The 20,250-nt window shown below is 41.4% G+C and overlaps 1 protein-coding gene across 2 annotated transcripts in view; it reads left to right on the plus strand.

Moving 5' to 3' along the window:
- The window catches only part of LOC101942052 (interleukin-1 receptor-like 2), a 67,338-nt gene that overhangs the window by 12,486 nt on the left and 34,602 nt on the right, over positions 1–20,250 (plus strand). Inside the window, exons 2-10 of one of the 2 annotated variants that reach the window (XM_065580929.1) lie at positions 1,503–1,817; positions 3,026–3,095; positions 4,577–4,832; positions 6,804–6,990; positions 8,930–9,092; positions 11,773–11,838; positions 16,916–17,039; positions 19,232–19,368; positions 20,042–20,185. In XM_065580929.1, the coding sequence (XP_065437001.1) occupies positions 3,035–3,095; positions 4,577–4,832; positions 6,804–6,990; positions 8,930–9,092; positions 11,773–11,838; positions 16,916–17,039; positions 19,232–19,368; positions 20,042–20,185 (1,138 nt within the window). In that variant the 5' untranslated portion in view covers positions 1,503–1,817; positions 3,026–3,034. The remainder of the gene's footprint in view (positions 1–1,502; positions 1,818–3,025; positions 3,096–4,576; positions 4,833–6,803; positions 6,991–8,929; positions 9,093–11,772; positions 11,839–16,915; positions 17,040–19,231; positions 19,369–20,041; positions 20,186–20,250) is intronic. The other variant, XM_065580930.1, reaches the window with a different exon arrangement.

Consider the following 20,250-nt stretch of genomic DNA (forward strand, 5'->3'; position numbering starts at 1 on the left):
TACTGGACATGAGCAAGTGGGGCTGTGTATACACTGCAAAGCAATAGAAGCGCTAGCATGGGCCTATGTTGCAGTGTAGATGTACCATAGGCCTAATTTGAGGACCAGGCAAATTGGTTGAAACTATAGTAAAAAAAAAACCAGAATAATCAGACACATAGATGAACACGATATATTGGGGAAGCATCAGCATGACTTTTGTAAAGAGAAATCCTGCCTCACCAATCTGTTAGAACTCTTTGAGGATGTCAACAAGCATGTGGACAAGTGTGATCCAGTCGTGTTATAGTGTACTTGGACTTTCTAAAAGCTTTTGGCAAGGTCCCACACCAAAGGCTCTTAAGCAAAGTAAGCACTCATGGGATAAGAGAGAAGGTTCTCTCATGGATCAGTAACTAGTTAAAAGGATGGGAATAAATGGTCAGTTTTCACAATGGAAAGTGGTTATCCGTAAGGATCTGTGCTGGGACCTGTGTTATTCAACATATTCATAGATGATCTGGAAATGGGGGTGGGGTGGGGGGTAAATAGTGAAGTGGCAAAGTTTGCAGACAATACAAAATTACTCAAGTTAGTTAAGTCCAAAGCAGACTGTGAAGCGTTACAAAGGGATCTCATAAACTGGGTGATTGGGCAACAAAATGGCAAATGAAATTCAGTGTTGATAAGTGCAAAGAAATGCATGTTGGAAAACATAATCCAAACTATACTAAACTAAAAAGATGGGATCTAAATTGGCTGTTACTACTAAAGAAAGTGATCTTGGAATCAACATGAATAGTTCTCTGAAAATAAACGCTCAATGTGCAGCGGTAGTAAAAAAAAATGAACAGTATTGGGAACCATTAGGAAAGGAATAGTTAAGACAGAAAATGTAATGCCACTATACAAATCCATGGTATGCCCACACCTTGAATGCTGCATGTAGTTCTAGTCGCCCCATCTTGGAAAAGGTACAGAGAAGAACAATAAAAATGATTAGTGGTATGGAACAGCTTCCTTTTGAGGAGAGATTAAAAAGACTGTTTCTGTTTATCTTAGAAATGAGACAACTAAGGGGGGAAATGATAGAAATCTATAAAATCATGAATGGGGTGGAGAAAGTGAAGTGTTATTTACCCCTTCATGTAACACAAGAACTAGGGGTCCCATAATGAAATTAATAGGCAGCAGGTTTAAAACAAACAAAAGGAAGTATTTCTTCACACAAGGCACAGACAACCTGCGGAACTCGTTGTGATGCTGGCAAACCAGGTGCCAGCTCTTGCCAAGACTGCAGGCATTAGCTAAGAACTAACAGACTCGTAGCTGGAGACTGGACCAGTTCACCTGTGGGTTAGTTTTGCTCAAAATTAGTCTTATAAGAATGCATTTAGTGTTTAGACTGTGAAATGCTTGTAAGTTGCTGTATGCATGAATCTCACTTTTAATGTCTGTATTCTATGCTACAAAAATACGTAAGTTTTGCTTTATAACTTTGAAAATGTTTGTTCTCAACCCAGATATGGGAATCGTATCCCCCCCCAGCCATCCAGAAGGACTATCAAAATAAAGATGAGCCATCAAGGAACATCACAATACAAAGGATTGGTTAATGGCCCTATCCTACCTGGGAAAAGCTACATGCAAGGAAGCTCATCCTATGGACTTGAAAACTGAATGAAAGAAATAGACAAATTTCCTGTGACTTTATCTCTCTCTTTGCTGTTTGAACTCTGGGAGGGCCAGAGACTGAGGCAGATATCCCCAGACACTTCGAATTGACAGATCTCTACAACTCTGTCACTCTAGTGACTTAGATGATAACTCATTTGTGTGTATGTGTATATTTGCTTGCTTTAACCTGTAAATAACTCTTATTTCTTTTTCCTAGTTTAATAAACCTTTAGATAGTTTATTACTGGATTGGTTACAGGCATTGTCTATGGCACAGCAACGTTTGGCACATGGCTCGCCAGGGTAAGCGCCTTGGCGGGCCGGGCCAGTTTATTTACCTGCTGACGCGGCAGGTTCGGCCGATCGCAGCTCCCACTGGCCGCGGTTCGCCGTCCCGGGCCAATTGGGGCGCCGAGAAGTGGCCTGGGTGAGCGATGTGCTGGCCGCAGCTTCCCGCCGTCCCCATTAACCCGGGATGGCAAACTGCGGCCAGTGGGGGCCACGATCGGCTGAACCTGCCGCGTCAGCAGGTAAATAAACTGGCCCGGCCCGCCAGGGTGCTTACCATGGCGAGCCGTGTGCCAAACGTTGCCGACACCTGGTCTATGGTGTAAGCTCCTTGGTTCCAATTGATCTGGGGTAAGTGACTGGTCTCTTGGGAATGGAAGCAACCTGAATATTGTGTGAGATTTTTGTTTTTTTTTTTTTTTTTGGTGTGACCATTTATCACTGAGTCCAGCTTGCCTGGGTGGCAAGATAAACTGGAAAGTATAAGGGGACTGTCTGTGACTCCATGGTAATACTGTTACACCAGGAGTTCACATTTGTTACTGGGTTGGTGAAATCGAATTATAGAACACACCACTAGTCTGCCCTGTTTTTGACAGTCTGCCCTGCGGTAGGCACTTGTGAGCTGCTCCAGACAGCGTGACATGCGTTGCCAGGATATGTTGTGAAGGTCAAAAATATAACTAGGTTCAAAAAATAACTAGTTAAGTTCATGGAGGATAGCTCCATCAATGGCTATTAGCCAAGATTGTCAGGGACACAACCCCATGCTCTGGGTATCCCTAAGCTTCTGACTTCCAGATGCTGGGACTGGATGACAGGGGATAGATCACTCAATAATTGCCCTGTTTTGTTCATTACCTCTGAAGCACCTGGCACTGGCCACTGTCGGAAGACAGGATACTGGGCTATATGGACCATTGGTCTGACCCAGTATGGCCATTGTTATGTTCTTATGAGATCCTTGTGTACAAAAAGATCTATAAAAATACAAATTACAGTGTGGATGCTTGTAATTTTTGTTCTGCTCAGTGTTGAACTGCTTTGAAAAAGACGATACTGATTTTTTTTTTTGTCGTAGTAAAACATAATGGCTGCAGCTGTGTTTACCTGTAGTATAATCCTAGTGTTTATCTCTTCAGTGAAGGCAGGTAAGTTGATCAGATGGTTTCCTAATTACCTCCTCTGAAATGCACTCTTTTACACATACATGTATTAAAGTAACTTACTTCTCAGATACCTGAAAACAGCTATTTAAGAACAGAGATGTAGTAACCAGTAGTGATGCTAGTCTGAACTCTATATTTAGGGTGTGCTGTATTTTCATTATAAAACGGTGTGGCTTTTATTTTTGTGATCTTAAGTTGCCCTGGTGTGAAGTTTCAGTGCATTATGTATGCTTTCCACACATAGGCATTTTTAAATGGGCACTGGAAAAAGTATTGAATATCCTAAATCTGACACACATTTGACATTTTCAGTGTGGAGAATTCTCAAGACCTATATCGGTAAATCTTTCAGTGTCTGTGTATAATCCTACAATGTATACACCTTATTGTTCCAGATCTGGGAAGGGTTAGGCTGACAAATTATTTTACAATCTCAAGGCCCCATGTATCTGTTGATTCCATGCTGCAGTTGACAGCAAAGCAGCAGAAAGCTCATACAAGCAGGGGACAGAGTAGCAGAAGTTGGAAGTGACAGCCCCATAACATTCTCCTTGTTTCCCACCCTCCCCCAATGTGCAGACTTGGTGAATGTAGAAGGATCTTTGTAGCAATATTTTGTGATCAGGTTTCTGCACATTGGGATGGAAAAAGTCAGGTAGAGAATAATTACTGTTTCCTGGAAGCTGGCATGCTCCTCTTGCATTCAGCGTATTTCAGAGTGAGAGTTGATGCTGGCTAAACTAGTCATTTATTGCTTGGTCTAATGGAACAATTGAAGACTGGACAGTACTGCTACAAAACAATGTAGGGTGAGATTTTCCAAAAGTACTCTATTAGCCTAACTCTACTCTCATCAAAGCCAATGGTAAGCTCCCGTTAACTTCAGTGAGAGCAGAGGTAAGTTGCTATTTAATCCTTTTGAAATTCCACCTCAGTGCAAAAAGGGAGGTGAAACAAAATATACAATCTAAACTCAGTGTGGGGCATTCTAGACAGGCAAAATATAATTACCGGTACTTAAACTGGAATTTGGCTCTGACATTAGGGTGACCAGATGTACTGATTTTATAGGGACAGTCCTGATTTTTGGGTCTTTTTCTTATATAGGTTCCTATTACCCCCCACCCTCGTCCCGATTTTTCACATTTGCTGTCTGGTCACCCTATCTGACATTGAAGCTGACAATTTTTAATGATATTCTCTAATTCCTTCACATAAAATAGTCAGATTTCACATTGCTGGGGAGCTCTGTGACTTCTTTGTGATTAGAATTTCACTAACAGAATTTTTGTGTATAGTTATAGGATATCATTTAGTTTATAGATGCTGGAGTTGCCTGTCCCACAAGAGTATTTAAGGATGAATATTGAAAACCTATTAAAGAAATAGACAAATTTGTCTCTAGAGTTCTATACTCATGTCTTTTTTATTTTTTTTTATTTTGTCTCTATCATGTTTTTTAGAGGAATGCATGGTACATGATGTGCTGCATAGTCAAAGTTTGATATCTGTACTGGTAGGAGAACCTCTTACTATTGATTGTTTGTTAGATAAAACACTGGCTCTTCAGCACATGAATTACAGCTTGACTTGGTATAAAAGTGGGAGCAAAATGCCTGTAACTCAAGTGAAACTTTCCAGAATACATCAGCACAAGAACTTGCTTTGGTTTATGCCTGCAATTTTAGAAGACTCAGGATCCTATGAATGTGTCATGCGGTAAGAATATGTTTTTTCCTGGGTTTGGTTTTTTACAAAAGCTACATTGCTGTAGATGTGAGCTTGAAAAAGAATAATTAAATATCTGAATTATTTTTCTGATATTAAGTCTGGGGTTAGCTTGTAGTTTTCCCTTCACAAACGCTTATGGTTCATATTAAAAACAGGGCTATTCATCTTGATTTACAGCAGAGCTGATTTTGATGAGGCTGTTACACTTTATTGGAAAAGAATCCCAAGTATATTCATCGCTGACACGACTTCATGATTAGGGCTGGTCAGAAAATACTAATTATTTTCTATGGAAACTTTCAAACTAAAGGAGATTTTTTTTTTTAATTTGAAATTTTTTTTAGAATTTAGATTTTTTTTTTTTTTTAAAGAAAATTATTGGAAATAAAACATTTTCATTTCGATTGGAATTTAATGGAGTAAAGTTTGTTTCTTGTTAATAAAATATTTTATTTCACGTAGTTGAAAATCAGAAAATTCGCTGCAAAAAGTTGTAATGAAAAGCACTTTTCCTTGAAAAACTTTCAGATGAAACACTTTCAACCAGCCCTAGCCATGATATCATGAGGTTTGTGTCCATTCAGATATGATGATACAATACAATGGTGGTAAATCCTCAGCTGGTATTAATTGCTATAGTTCCAATTACTTCAATGGAGCCATGACAAATTGCAACAGTGGAGGATCTGCCCCAGTGATTTCCCCCCCCCAAGAGGTATACCCCGGTCCTGCTGCCCAGCTTTAAAAACTCATGCCCATCCTAACCCGCTTCAGGCCTCCAGAAAACCACGTCCAGCCTTAATTTTCAGTTGTAATCCAGATGTAGCCATGGTCCCAGAAATCCTTCCCTGTTCTGGCCCTTGAAGAACTAAGTGCTGATCCAAATTGATGTATTCTTTCCCAGCTACAGCATTCTCCTGGGCCCCTGAAATTCAGTAATCATATTTGTTTCTTCAGCATAAGCCAGTTGCCTGGATACTGTTTGAAGGCCAGTAGTCAGGGTATGATGACGTTCATTCATGCACACGTATTTGCACATAGGAGGTTCATACCCCAGTTCGAACAGTGTTTGTTTGCTGTGAGTTTTCAGGGATTGGAGGAATTTTTGCTAATTAAAACACTACTAGCAAACAAATTCTCTCAGACTTTTAAAACAGTCAGTTCATGGACAGTCTGAAGTAATTAGGCAGACCCAAAGAAAAGGACTCTGAGAGCCAGGTTCTCTGGTATAGTGCAGCAGCTGGTCTTGCACCAGTAATGGACTCTGACCCCAAAACTTCTGGTCATAAAGCTGGCATAAGCAGCTCAGGGAAGATCACGCCAATGTAAGGACAATTTTCTGGTGATCTAAAGCCAGTGTAGTGGCTCTTAGATTATTACCTTTCCTTGCTGCCAGAATAGCTGAAGAGGAAGCATAGCTAGATGACCCTTACACCACACCAATGCTTTTATCTCCTTCTTTGCAGCCTTAAATTAGATCAGCTTGGAAGGGGGATTGGCGCGGCACACCAGATTTGGAGGAGTGCAACGGAAAGCTTTATGCCATGTGTGTGTACATGATGGTCTGCATTCTGTGCAGCTTAGTTGCCCCTCAGGATCTCTCTTAATTTGTTCATAGATACAAGTAACACTTTGTGCAATGTCATACCTGACCACGTCGTCTTCTCTCTTTTTGTAATCATATGGGTTTCATGGATTATGGAATGAATGAAGGAATTGATGCTAGGGAAAGTAGACCTGGGGGAGGGGGGGTAGGAAATTCTTGTTACAGATAGTCAGTCTGATAGTCAGTCTGCTAGACAGCAATGGATTTGCTTCTGGGGGGAACTATGCTCCCAACTTTCCAGCCTGATGTTAAAGCTTCATTAGAAGTGGCCAAAGAGAAAGGGCAGCAGGTATGAAAAGGATATAAATAGGAAAAATTAGAAGTGTAATTCAGCTGCTTTGTTTTCATTACAGGAATTTAACAAGCTGCAAGAAAATATATTTCAGTGTAATCGTTTTCAAAAATACTGCTGGTTTGTGTTTTAATGGGGATTTTCTCTATGCTCAAGAGATATCAGCATCATCAAATGCAAAGATTGTGTGTCCTCATCTAGATTATTTCAGAGATGAGAAAAATACTTTACCCATTCACTGGTATAAGGTAGGGTGTGTCCCCTATTTCATTTTCAGCCACTGTTTTGTGTTTTAACTGATGTTTAGAATTGATAATGGAGGGTGGGGAGACAGAATAGCTCATATGATTTTTTTTTTCTGTGACACGGGATGTATATGTGAGGAGACTTGTAGGTTGTGGTGAAATTACTATAATAAAGTATAGATAAGCGTGTCTATTTTAGCTGCCCACATGACACTCAAGGGGCCTATTGCTTTGAAGGTGATTTCATCTTCCCCTTCCCTCATATCGAACAAAGAAGGGGACCTTAACAAAAATATCCAACACGTATAGGCAGTTTCACGGTAGGGTGGCTGTATTTTTGAAGAGGATGGCCCGATGTAGCCAGACTTCAATGTGAGTTGAGGATGCTGAGCACATTGTAGCACTGAGTTCTGTCTTGGTAGCCATATTCCCTTCATGCTTCAACCACCATTCCAGGGGACATGCATCCATGCTGATGATGGGTTCTGCTTGATAACCATCCAAAGCAGTGCGGCCCGACGCATGTTCATTTTCATCCTCTGAGTCAGATGCCACCAGCAGAAGGTTGATTTTTTTTTTTGATCGTTCGGGTTCTGTAGTTTCCTCATTGGAGTGTTGCTCTTTTAAGATGTCTGAAAGCATGTTCCACGCCTTGTCTCTAATTTTGGAAGGCACTTCAGATTCTTAAATCTTGGTTCGAGTGCTGTAGCTATCTTTAGAAATATCACATTGGTACCTTTTTTGCATTTTGTCAAATCTGCAGTGAAAGCGTTCTTAAAATGAACAACATGTGCTGGGTCATTATCCGAGACTGCTATAACATGAAATATGACAGAATGTGGGTAAAACAGAGCAGGAGACATACAGTTCTCCCCCCAAGGAGTTCAGTCACAAATTGAATTAATGCATTATTTATTTAATGAGCGTCATCAGCATAGAAGCATGTCCTTTGGAATGGTGGCCAAAACATGAAGGGGCATACGAATGTTTAGCGTATCTGGCATGTAAATACCTTGCAATGCTGGCTACAAAAGTGCCATGCAAATAAATGTCTGTTCTCACTTTCTGGTAACATTGTAAATAAGAAATGAAATGAAATGAAATGAATGGAGATATCCCATCTCCTAGAACTGGAAGGGACCTTGAAAGGTCATCGAGTCCGGCCCCCTGCCTTCATTAGCAGGACCAAGTACTGATTTTGCCCCAGATCCCCAAGTGGCCCCCTCAAGGATTGAACTCACAACCCTGGGTTTAGCAGGCCAGTGCTCAAACCACTGAGCTTTCCCTCCCCCCCCCCCCCCCCCCCAAGAAGAGGGCAGCATTATCTCCTGTAAGTGTAAACAAACTTGTTTGTCTTAGCGATTGGCTGAACAAAAGTAGGACTGATTGGACTTGTGGGCTTTGAAGTTTTACCCCCCATTTGTTTTGTTTTTGAGTGCAGTTGAGTAACACAAAAAAATCTACATTTGTAAGTTGCACTTTCAAGATAGAGATCGCACTACAGTACTTGTATGAGGTGAATTGAAAAATACTATTTATTTTATCATTTTTTATGGTGCAAATATTTGTAATAAAAATATTATAAAGTGACAACTGTACCCTTTGTATTCTGTGTTGTAATTGAAATCAATATATTTGAAAATGTAGAACAACATCCAAAAATATTAAACAATACAATACCAATTGAAATTTATTAAACAGTGCAATTAAAACTGCAATCAATTGTGATTAAATTTTTTAATCTCGATTCATTTTTGAGTTAATTGGGTGAGTTAATTGCGATTAATCGACAACCCTAGTTTTAACATAAGATTCATATTGAACCCAACTGGTGAAATTACCTTGCCACATTCCATGGGAGGGAATATTTGAATTTGATATTTTTTTTAGTACTGTATTCTTATTCTCTGTGATTTAACAGAGCACTTTTTGTTGTGTTTAGGAATGTAATCTGATTGACAATGAAAGATTTCTAAATCGGGATGATGATCTCATAATAAATAGTGCAAATGTAAATGATTCAGGAAATTACTCATGCAAGATGACATATAATTATATGGAAAAAGAATATAACATTTCACGAAACATTTATGTAACTGTTATAGGTAAGTCTCGTTTTTATTCTTCGGTGCATTTGTAGAGTTCAATGTTACTTTTTTTTCAAATCCAGACGTTTCAGTCAATTCATTGGTTAGTGTGGATTCAAAGGAATGCCAAATCGGACAACTAAGATATCGTTTGTTAGTAATTCTTTTATAACTTTAAACTTAAGGGAGAGCCAGAAGACTGAAAAACACTATTAATATTATTTTGGTTTGTTAGTATTACAGTAAAATAAATAGAGATTCCAGTCAGGATTTGGGGTCCCATAGTGCTAGGAGCTATAAAAACACACAGGAAAACACTGGCCTTGTCTGGATTAGTTTACAATATAAGGGCCTGTTCTAAACTGGGGATGGATGTACTGGTGTAACAGCACTAGTACTAAATATTGAAGCAAACTCCAGGGGAAATGCATTTCCCTGGTGTAAAATGAGGCTTGCACTAGTGTGGCTTACCATGATTTGAAACTGGGAGCATTTGTATTGGTGCCACAGCACTAATGCAAACCCCCCAGCGCAAGCTCTGTTTTACACTGGTACAATACATCTACACTGGGGGCTTGCATCAGTGCAGCTGCACCAGTACAAATACTCTCAACATAGACAGGTCCTGATTTTAAGACAGGATGTGACAGTTGTGTTTAAGAAACAATCAGAGGAAGGAAAATTCTCAGCGATAAGATCTGGTGGTCTAACTACTGCTCAATTTGGTTGGCTAACTAATCCCCAGCTGAGGAGAGGAAAAGACTCTAAAGCCACCTTCCCACTCCCTTGATTCTGGTGATAAAATAGCCCCTGTCCCAGGTGACCACTCTACCATATACTCTGGCCCCACCCTTCCCTTACCCAGGTGCTGCCCGCACACAGTAAGGTTGGAGTGCATGGTGCAGAGTTAGCTTTGCCAGTTTTATGCCAGGGCAATTTCTAGCTTCTCTTGAAGAGCAGATTTTGGGCTGCCTTGGCCCTCAGAGCAGCACAAATGACAGTAGCTGAAAATCTGGCCAGATGAGTTAGATTCATTTTTCTGTATGATCCCCTTTTCCTACTTCGCTGATTTGTGTTTTTATTTCTCACCTTCTTAAAAATAAATACATATTTATTTTTGTTCTTAAAACCTATTTTTGTAGCCATTACCTTTCCACATTCTTAAAGTATTCACTTCACTTGCAAGTTTTTCTAATAGTATTTTAAACTGCTGCTTTCTCCAGTGTTTTTGTGAGGTTATTTTTAATAATCACTGCCTTTGTTTATTTACCCCTACTTTTTTGAAGCTACTGCCTTTACTTATTTTATAGATTAATTTAAATAAAAAACCACAGTCAAAGTAAACTCATCCCATTAATTGGCTACTTCTCGTCCACTGCCCCTGGAAGGAGGCGCTGGGACAGGCCGAGCACCAGCCACAGGTAGGTTTGGGGGCCTGCAGCTGGGGAAGACACATCCCAGCCCTTCCTACCCTGGCTGCAAACCTTCCTGCGGCTGGGGCTTTCCACAAAAACTGTTTTCAGTAGTGGGTGTGCCTGTTGCCAGTATACAAACCAATTTACAAAATGTTTCTGCTAACCAAAAGTGGTTGTTCTCCAGGTTGTTACTAAGCAGTATCTACTGTACTGTTATTCACACCTGGAGCATTATAGCCATAATTGTAATGCTAAAGTGAATTATAATTAACTAATCCTTTGTGGAGCCACTGTGGTCCAGGAGCTCTAGCACTGGATTGGGTCTTCAGAGACCTGGGTTCTAATCATGGCACTGCATGGCTTGGGGCAAGTTGCTTCACTTCTTCTGTTCCTCTCTTTTTCCTCCTGCCCTATGCCTGTCTTGTCTGCTTAGATCATAAAGTCTTTAGGGGAAAGGACTGTCTCTTACTATGTGTCTGTACAGTGTCTGGCATGCTGGGGCCTGTAGGAATAAGAAATGGGATAGCGTGACAGGGTATAAAGATTTTATTAGCATAAGTTTGGGTTGACCCTGTCACCCATCACAAATTAAGCACAACTATTTAACAAGGAAACTGTACTGATTTTTCTACAAAACTAATATTGTTAAGGTATTTGCAAGTATTTCTGGTACTTAACTTGATGTAGTTCTTTTTTTTTTTGTTTTGTTTTTGTTTTTGTCTGGATTAAGTAGGAAACTGTTATCCTGGTCACTACAAATAGGGATGGAGCAGGGAGAGTGAATGGTTGTTTCAGAGTAGCAGCCGTGTTAGTCTGTATCCGCAAAAAGAACAGGAGTACTTGTGGCACCTTAGAGACTAACAAATTTATTAGAGCATAAGCTTTCGTGGACTACAGCCCACTTCTTCGGATGCATATAGAGTGGAAATGGTTGTTGATATTTTGGAATACTGTAACTGTTAATGTGTTTTACCTCTTCCCCTACTTTTCTCGGTCGGTTTGTTGGTTTTTATGGAAGTTCTTCAGAAAGAAAAGAACAAGCAAATGCAAAACAAACATATAGAAAAATACTTTTTGAAAAGGTTTGAGGTTCTTTTCATTGCAAAGGAACAGTAAGGGCTTCAGGCAAAAGTTTTGTGTTCTTGTTTTGCAGTTCATCTATAAACTACTCCTGCCTGTTAGTGATATTTCTAAACTAGAGCTGTACTAAATGTCCTTGCCATTACTTGTGATTATTTCTGATAAAATTTTGTATTTATGCATATATTTTTTTTAATTTTTAGAGACCCCACTGAAGAAGAGAACTGAAATTCTTTATCCAAGAAACAATACAATTGAAGTGGAACTTGGTAAGAAATGGGCTCATAGCACATTATAAAAATTGAGAGTATTTTGTCTCCTTGTCAATCCATAACCCCTTTATTATGGTCCTCAGATTTTTGAGTCTGGGAAACTTTTCCTGTATTTTCCCAAACCTCCACTGAACTTCCATTTATATTATTTTTATTTTTTTAAAAGGGGGTTGGGGGAGATCTTCATCTATCTGTCAATCTTGTTGGGATTGCTAAAAAGGCTGAGGCTCTGGCTGGGCTCCGTACATGGCTGATGTAGCAGCTGCAAAGTGGTCTACTTGATATCTTTTGACCATCCTATATAAATATTGAGTAACTTGCAGTGAGGAGGATAAAGTGGAGGTTCAGAAAAGGGCAATGAGAACAATTAGGGATGTGGAAAAAATCTTAATGAAGCAAGATTGAATAGATTTGGATTGTTTACCTTAGAAAGGAGGTGTACAAGAAGGGACATGATAGACGTCCTCCCCACAAACAAACCCCACCCTGCTCCAAGCAGAGTTTTGATTCCCAGGGTACGTCTACACTACCCACCAGATCGGTGGGTAGCGATTGATCTATAGGGGATCGATTTATCGTGCGTAGTGTAGATGCGATAAATCGATCCCCGATCGCTCTCCCGTCGACTGCTGAACTCCAGCTCGGCAAGAGGCGGAAGCAAAGTCGACAGGAGAGCCGCGACTATCGATCCTGCACCGCGAGGACACGAAGTAAGTAATTCTAAGTCGATCTAAGATACGTCGACTTTAGCTACGCTATTCTCGTAGCTGAAATTGCGTATCTTAGATCGATTTCTGCCCCTCCCCCCCAGTGTAGATCAGGCCCCAAAAGGGAAAAGTGCCAGAGAGTGCATGGTCTGCTTGGGACTGTGCTACTGCTATTGACTTCATGTGGAAGATGTTCAGATGCCATGTGGACGGGCAGCAATAGATAAATAAAAGTATATACAATAATAAATTGTATCGAAGGTAGGAGCTTCTGCCCTTCTTGTCTCCTAACACAATGAGAAGTCTTTTGATTAAAGTAAAAAGGTGGCAGATGCGGAACTAAGTACTTTTTGCACAACATGTAATTAGATTGTAGAACTTGCTGTGACAGGAAGTCTCTGAGCCCAAAACTTAGCAAGGTTCAAAAACTGTTTTGGATGTTGATAGAGATAAGAATAGCCACACTTTTTATAATTAATGATACGATTTATTTTGGACAGGATATTAAACCCCATGCTTCAGGGCTTTAGCCCATATCTAACTATTAGAGATCAGGATGAGACCTAATGTGGAGGGCAGCTTATTTCACATCTTCCTACCACAGGGTTCTTGTACCTTCCTCTGAAACATCTGGCACTGACTTCTGTCAGAGATAGAGTACTATACTAGCTGGACCTCAGATCTGATCCAGTGTGGCAAATCCTATGTTCTTAAATACTTTCTAATGAATTGCGGTGGGGGATCTATGTCCCTTCCCCAAATGCCAGGGGCTCCCACCCTAATTGTGTCTCATTTTTCACCTTCCAAGGCTTGTCTTTAAAAGGGACTTGAAAAGGGGGCTGGGAAGAAAGAATAAGTGATTTTGCTGCTTTGAGATGTCTAAACAAAACCTGGCATGTGTTTTCAAATTTTAAAATAAAAACTTGCTAGAAGCTGGGACTGGACTTGTTCTGTTCTCTCCCTCTGAAGCATCTGGTGCTGGCCGCTTTTGGAAGACAGGATACTGGATTAGATGGACCATAGGTCTGATCCATTATGGCCATTCTTATGTTCTTAACCAAACCTGCATTTGTGTATCTTTTTAGACTGTCCAGTCTTTCCTGTCCTTGTGTGTGTGGGAGGGAGCGGGGTGTGGGGAGGGGGAGAATAGGAAGGAACAGAATGGGATTTGGAATGGGATTCGCTTCCAGACTGAGATGTGCATTGTGATCTTTCTCAGCCCTTAAGTGAAGAACTGGGGAATGTCAAAGGTTTAACAGATTTTTTTCCCCATTAGATCTTCAAATCTTTATAGGATGTTTTACCTAAATAGATGTTAACAAAAGCAAACATAAGAGTTTTAAATAGCCTGGATAAATGACACTCCTTTCAGGCCCTGATCCTACAAACACTTATTCACATGAGTAACTTCACACACATGTTTACTGGATTGGGCCTTAATCAGATTTCCCTTGCTTGGTATTTAGAATATCGCAATTCTACCAGCTTTCCGATTATTGGTAGAGTCTCTCAGGGAAAATAAAGCAGGCAAGATGTGAATTTCTAATGTTAAAAAAAAAAAAGAGGGGGAACCCTTAAATCCTCACTTCATGTCACCTTTGTCTGTTGAAAAGAAACAACAAAGGCACAAATCTGTGTTTTCCTTTGTGGGTCACCTTTAAGCCTAGAAATGGGAAAAACAGAAATATTTACCATAAATAAAATCATGCAAAAATTGTATAATTAACAAGAAAAAATTCACTGCTTTTGTCACTTCATATCCTGTATGCTGTTTGGCTTATGAATTCTTTGGGGCAAAACCCTTTACTCCTGAGGCAATTGTGCTCCACTGTGCATGTGCAGAGTTCATGTCCACTGCAGAGTTTATTTCCCACAGAAAATACATTCTGCCCCAAAAGTTCTGCAGTTCTGCCTTTTGCCCACAAGAGGCCATTGTGGAACCAGAACAGCTGGATGACTGGCATTAACATCTAGCAGTCAGCTGCGTTCATTACAGCAGCCTGCAGGTGGAGCTAGAGTGGGGCACATGGAGTTTCTGGGGGGGGGGTCATGGGCTGGGGTCCAGAAGAGCTAATGGAGAACACAGGCTGGGACGTGGGCTCAGGAGCTAGTGGGGTGACGGCATTGAGCCAGGGGCTGAATGGGAGGGGGCTCCAGGGCCATATGATGGGAGGGTAGGAGGGTCTGGGGCTATATGGGGACGGGGGCTAGGGTGACCAGACGTCCCGATTTTATCGGGACTGTCCCGATATTTGCTTCTTTGTCCCGCGTCCCGACCAATGTTTGGTCGGGACACTGGACAAAAAAGAAATTTTGCCCTCCGCTCTGGCGCTTGCACACCCCCCCCTCCGGCTCCGCCCTCTCCTTCCCCCATTGGCTCCCTCCCCAAATCCCTGCCCTGGCCCCACCTCTTCCCCAACCATGCAGCATTGCTCCTCCCTCCCGGGCTTGCAGCATGGCGGGGCAAGCCTGGAGGGAGCGGATGGCAGCGGTGCCTGGAGCTGGTGAGTCAGCTCCGGCACCTGGGCACTGGGCGGGTGGGCAAAGGGGAGCTGGCAAGGGAGGGAGACGGGGGGCTCAGCTGTGAGCCCCCTGCCACGCCAGAGGGCTTCTGCCCGGGTCGCTGCACCCAGGGCCGGGAGCGCAGCCTGGAGGCTGCTCCAGCCCTGCAGCCCGCGGGGCAGCGTGGAGCGGAAAGGGACCAGGGGGGTGGCGCGGGCCAAATCCCTGCTACTGTCAGGGAGACCCGCGCCTCTCCCTCCTGCTCACGGCTGCGGCTCCTTCCCGGCGGGACGCGCCCCCCGGCCTGCCCCGGGCACGTGTGGCGCGCGTCCAGCTGCTCCTTCCCGGCGGGAGGGAGACTAGTCGCGGGGGACACGTGCCGCATGTGGCCGGGGCGGCAGGAGGCGCGTCCCGCTGGGAAGGAGCCGCAGCCGTGAGCAGGAGGGAGAGGCGCGGGGCTCCCTGGCAGCAGCGGGGATTCGGCTCCTGCCCGCTCCGCCCTTCCACCGCCCGGACCTACCGCGCCTCGCATATGCCCATGGCGGGCCAGGGGGTGGGAGGCTCCGCGGGGAGGGCAGCGCGCAGGCCAGGGCCTGCTAATACCACAGGCCCCTTTAAAACTTTTTTTTTTTTTTTGCTCCGCCCCCCCTTTTTTTTTGCTCCGCCCCCCCTTTTTTTTGCTCCGCCCCCATCCCGATATTTTATACTACTAATCTGGTCACCCTAACGGGGGCAGATGTGCCTGTCTGAATGGGAGAGGCTTGGGGTCTGCATGGGAGAGGCTCCCCAACTCCCTAAGAATCCTGCCCATAAAATAAACTGTTCCATACTTCTCCCACCCACACCCAACAACACTCCGAGGCTCCTTCCTGCTCCCCCAGGTCTTTGCACTGCTTCCATGGGGTGCAGAAATACAGTTCTGTATTGTAGTTTAAATTAATTACTCAAAGTTCTGTATTAGTATGCCTAGTAAGGAATCTATTTGTCAAAAAAAAACCCACCATTTCCTGAATCTTTTTTTGTCTGTATTGTTACAGTCATACTTGCTGACCGGTATTTTGAAATAAATTGCCAAAATAATTGAAACTGGTGTGTTTATATTGTTATTTTGACAAATAAAATATGCATAATTTTGCAGAATTTTAAAATACTGTGTACAGAATTTTTAGGCGCAGACTTCCCCCAGGAGTAGCTCTTGTCTTCATACTTGTGTGAAAAAGCATTTAGTTCACTTTTGGTGCTATACCAACAATAATAAAAAGTGGTTCTGGAATTCTACTTTCAACAAATATGGTGTTATGTCTTTTACAATAAGAGTCTGTCCAGCACACTTCAAGAAAATTTTTGCATGATAAAGAGCAACTGATTTTGTCCTAGTGATCTGCTGTATCTGGACCAAATGTAGAAAATGACAAGGTTTGTAATATATTTAAACCTCTCCTAATTGTTGTGGATGGAAGAGTTTTGTATTCGTTCTTTTATGAATTTTCTGCTATGACCTTTTCAAGCTTTACACTGAAGCCATAGACCTGAGAGAACATTATTTCATCCATAGATATGTCAAATTTAAGAGGCAATTATGGTCATTTTGTTCAGAATAGAATTAACATATTTATTCTCTGAAGGGATTAATTGACTGGGCTATTTATAATTTGCTAGGTTAGCTCTTGTAAAACAAACGTTTGACAAGGGATCTGCTAAAGCTTCATAATTCTGCAAACTGCCTCCTTTGTTCTGTCAGATTGCTCTTTACATATTTACTGGTGTTGGAGCATGGGAAACATTAGCAACCTTTACATGAGTGGATCTCATGACTATGCAGAGTAAACGGTATCTCATGGCCATTTTCTAATTGTATTTTTCAGGGTCCAATGTTGTTGTGGACTGCAACGTATCAAGTTTTAAAGATAATTCAATTGGAATATCCTGGAGAGTCAATAATACTTTAGTCAATTTTTTGTTTATGGGGAGAGTCCAAGAGGGAAATCAGTAAGTATACTTGCATATAAAAATGTATATCAGTTGATCACTGACTGCAGTATATGAAAATATCCTTAGTGTTTGTAATGCCTCTCTCGGCTTCCCAGGCAGGATCCTAATTCTGTGTTTCTTAGAGACTAATTTGGACAACTAGTATCCTATTAAACTTCAATAGACCTAGGAGAAAAAATAACATGGGTACTTTGGAACATTTTGCTTTACAAAATATCTGTTCACTGGGCATGGCATCACCCAAGCATCACTAGTCTGCATTGGTTTTACCCTCTACCCCAAGAAAAATATTCCTGGAAGTTAAGTGTATGACTGAAGCAAATCTGTCCAACAGCTGCATATAGAAACCTCATGTGCTTTTTAGAAAATAGAATACTAGCAGTTTTGCCAACCCTGAGAGTTCAAAAATCTCAAAAATCAAAAAAAGCTTATGCTCTAATAAATGTGTTAGTCTCTAAGGTGCCACAAGTCCTCCTGTTCTTCTTTTTGCGGATACAGACTAACACGGCTGCTACTCTGAAACAAAAATCATGAGTTAGGTCCTCCAAAATAGCAAAATTGTCTAAAAATAAATAAATAAATAAATAAAAATGAGATTTATAAAAGTAGATTTGGGGTTCTTTCTATATGCCTTTTGGTTTTTGGTGTGCACTTGGGTCACATTTTTAAGCTTTTCTCTTCAGCTATGAGGGCTATAATTTTTTTCTTTTTAAGTGAAGACTGAGATTCTCAAGTAATGTATTCAATTATGTAAGCTGGGGCTTTCAGAAAAATGCCAAATATCATGAGACTTTGTAATAAAATCATAGAAATATAGGGTAGGGAAGGGACCTTGAGAGGTCATCTAGTGCAGCCCCCCATGCTGATGGAGGACCTAGACCAGTGGTGGGCAACCTGCGGCCCGTCAGGATAATCCGCTGGCAGGCTGCCAGACATTTTGTTTACATTTGCACAGCTGCCTGAAGCTCCCAGTGGCCGCAGTTTGCCGTTCCTGGCCAGTGGGAGCTGTGGGTGGCCATTGCAAATGTAAACAAACTATATATCTGGCGGCCTGCCCGCGGATTACCTTGACGGGCCGCATGTGGCCAGCAGCTTGCCCACCACTGACCTAGACTATCCTAGAGAGGTGTTTGTCTAACATGTTATTAACCAATGATGGGGATTCCACAACCTCCCTTGGTAACCTATCCCAGTACTTACCTAAATGTACAGATAGAAGGTTTTCCTACTATCTAACTTCAATCTCCTTTGCTGCAGGTTAAGCTGATTACTGCTTATCTTAGCTTCAGTGGTCAAGGGGTACAATTGATCAGTGTCCCCTTTGTAACAGCCCTGACTGTGTTTGAAGACTGCTGCCAGGTCCCACCTCAGTCTTATTTTCTCAAATATACCCAGGTGTATTTTTTTTTTAAACCTTTATTCATAGGTCGTTTTCTAAACCTTTTATTGTTTTTTGTTGCTCTCCTCTGGACTTTCTTCAAATTGTCCACATCTTTCTCAAAGTGTGGCTCCCAAAACTGGACACAGTATTCCAGCTGAGGCCTCCCCAGTGCCCAGTAGCATGGAACAATTAGCTCCTGTCACTTACATACAACACTCATGTTGGTGCACCCCGGAATATTAGCATTTTTTCGCAACTGCATCACATTGTTGGCTCATACTCAATTATGTCTACTGCTTTCCCCTTATCCACTTTGCTAGTAATCCTGTCAAAGAAGGAAATTAGGTTTTTTTGGTGTGGTTTGTTCTTGACAAATCCAAGCTGGCTATTACTTATCCCTGTATTATCCTCTATATGCTTACAAATCGATTGTTTGAAATATGAGAGTTGGCAGCACTGTCTCTATATAGAATTGCCTCATGTCTTTTTCTTTCACTGGGCAATGATAGCATGAATAAGATTCTTAGATGTATGTAAATCTAGTCTATTTTGATTGGGAGACAGCACTAGGAGCTCTCAATGTGTCTACACATGAGGTCATGCTCTTGACTGGAGTTCCGAGGTACATCTGTAATTCAGATAATATATAATCATAGACTCCAGATATCTGTCTGTTTCGAAAAGATTAAGGCACATTTCAGACATTGCTGAAGATAAAATATAACCATTGTCTTGTTTTGTTTTCAAATGAAGAAACCTGCCTAATGTGGCTTTTATTATTTTAATTATTCATTACCTTTTTGGATAGAGAAGATTCTTTCCCAGATGGGTACTTATTCTCTACAGTGACGCTCAACATCACAGAAGTGAAGCAGGAGGATTATGGACGTCAGTTTGTGTGTCATGCTGGTGAAGTTGCAGCCTACATTGCATTAAGACGGCCAGGTCAGGCATTCAGTCTTAATAATGTTCTGAACTGCTCTCGCAGTCAGGAGTTAATTTAAAAAGGAGACGAGGGGAACACTTTTTGAAAAGGGACAGACTAAGGGTGTATGAAAATTTGGGATAATCGGCAGGAAAGTGGCTATAAAATCATTGTAAATCTGGAAGTAGCTTCATTAATGTCAAAGGAGTTACTATAGATTTACTGATAGGATTATTCACCAAAACATCAATGGTAAGACAATGGATACATATGGAAAAGCAAATTCTGAATTTACGCCAGACATCTGGTTCTGAGAATGGTGCTTCTCCAGCCAGAGAACCAAAGCGTTCCATGTTCCCATCTGTCCAGTCAAGATGGCATAAATTTCAAGTATTGAATACCTTCAGTGAACTGCTTACAGACAAGCTGTAGACCTAGAATTATTTGTCAGCAATTATTTGGAATAATGAATACATTCAAGAAAGTCATGATCAGTTTGCAGAAAATTCATGAACAGAAAAAGAGGAGAGAGAGGTCAGATTTTTATTATGGATTATTCACACAGTTATAACTGTCTTTAGACAACTTAAAATGGCTCTATTTTCAGAATTTTACACAGTTTTGTTTGAATGTTCCTAACTTCACCAATGCTGCCATTTCAATATATTACATATTTTTCCCTTGCTGATGTAGTTCGAAATTTTCAAGGATACTTGATTGGAGGACTCCTTGCACCAGTGTTTGTAATAGTTGTTGCCATATTAATCTACAAGTATTTCAAGATTGACATTGTGCTTTGGTATCGAAAATCCTGTCGCCCTTTTCTGAGTAAAGAAGGTAGGTGTGTATAGCCATGTAGCTAATGTACATGGCATACAATCCCAGGATTCATTAAGAATTCT

Source organism: Chrysemys picta, chromosome 1 (genome assembly GCF_011386835.1).
Source record: "Chrysemys picta bellii isolate R12L10 chromosome 1, ASM1138683v2, whole genome shotgun sequence".
Lineage (NCBI taxonomy): Eukaryota > Metazoa > Chordata > Testudines > Emydidae > Chrysemys > Chrysemys picta.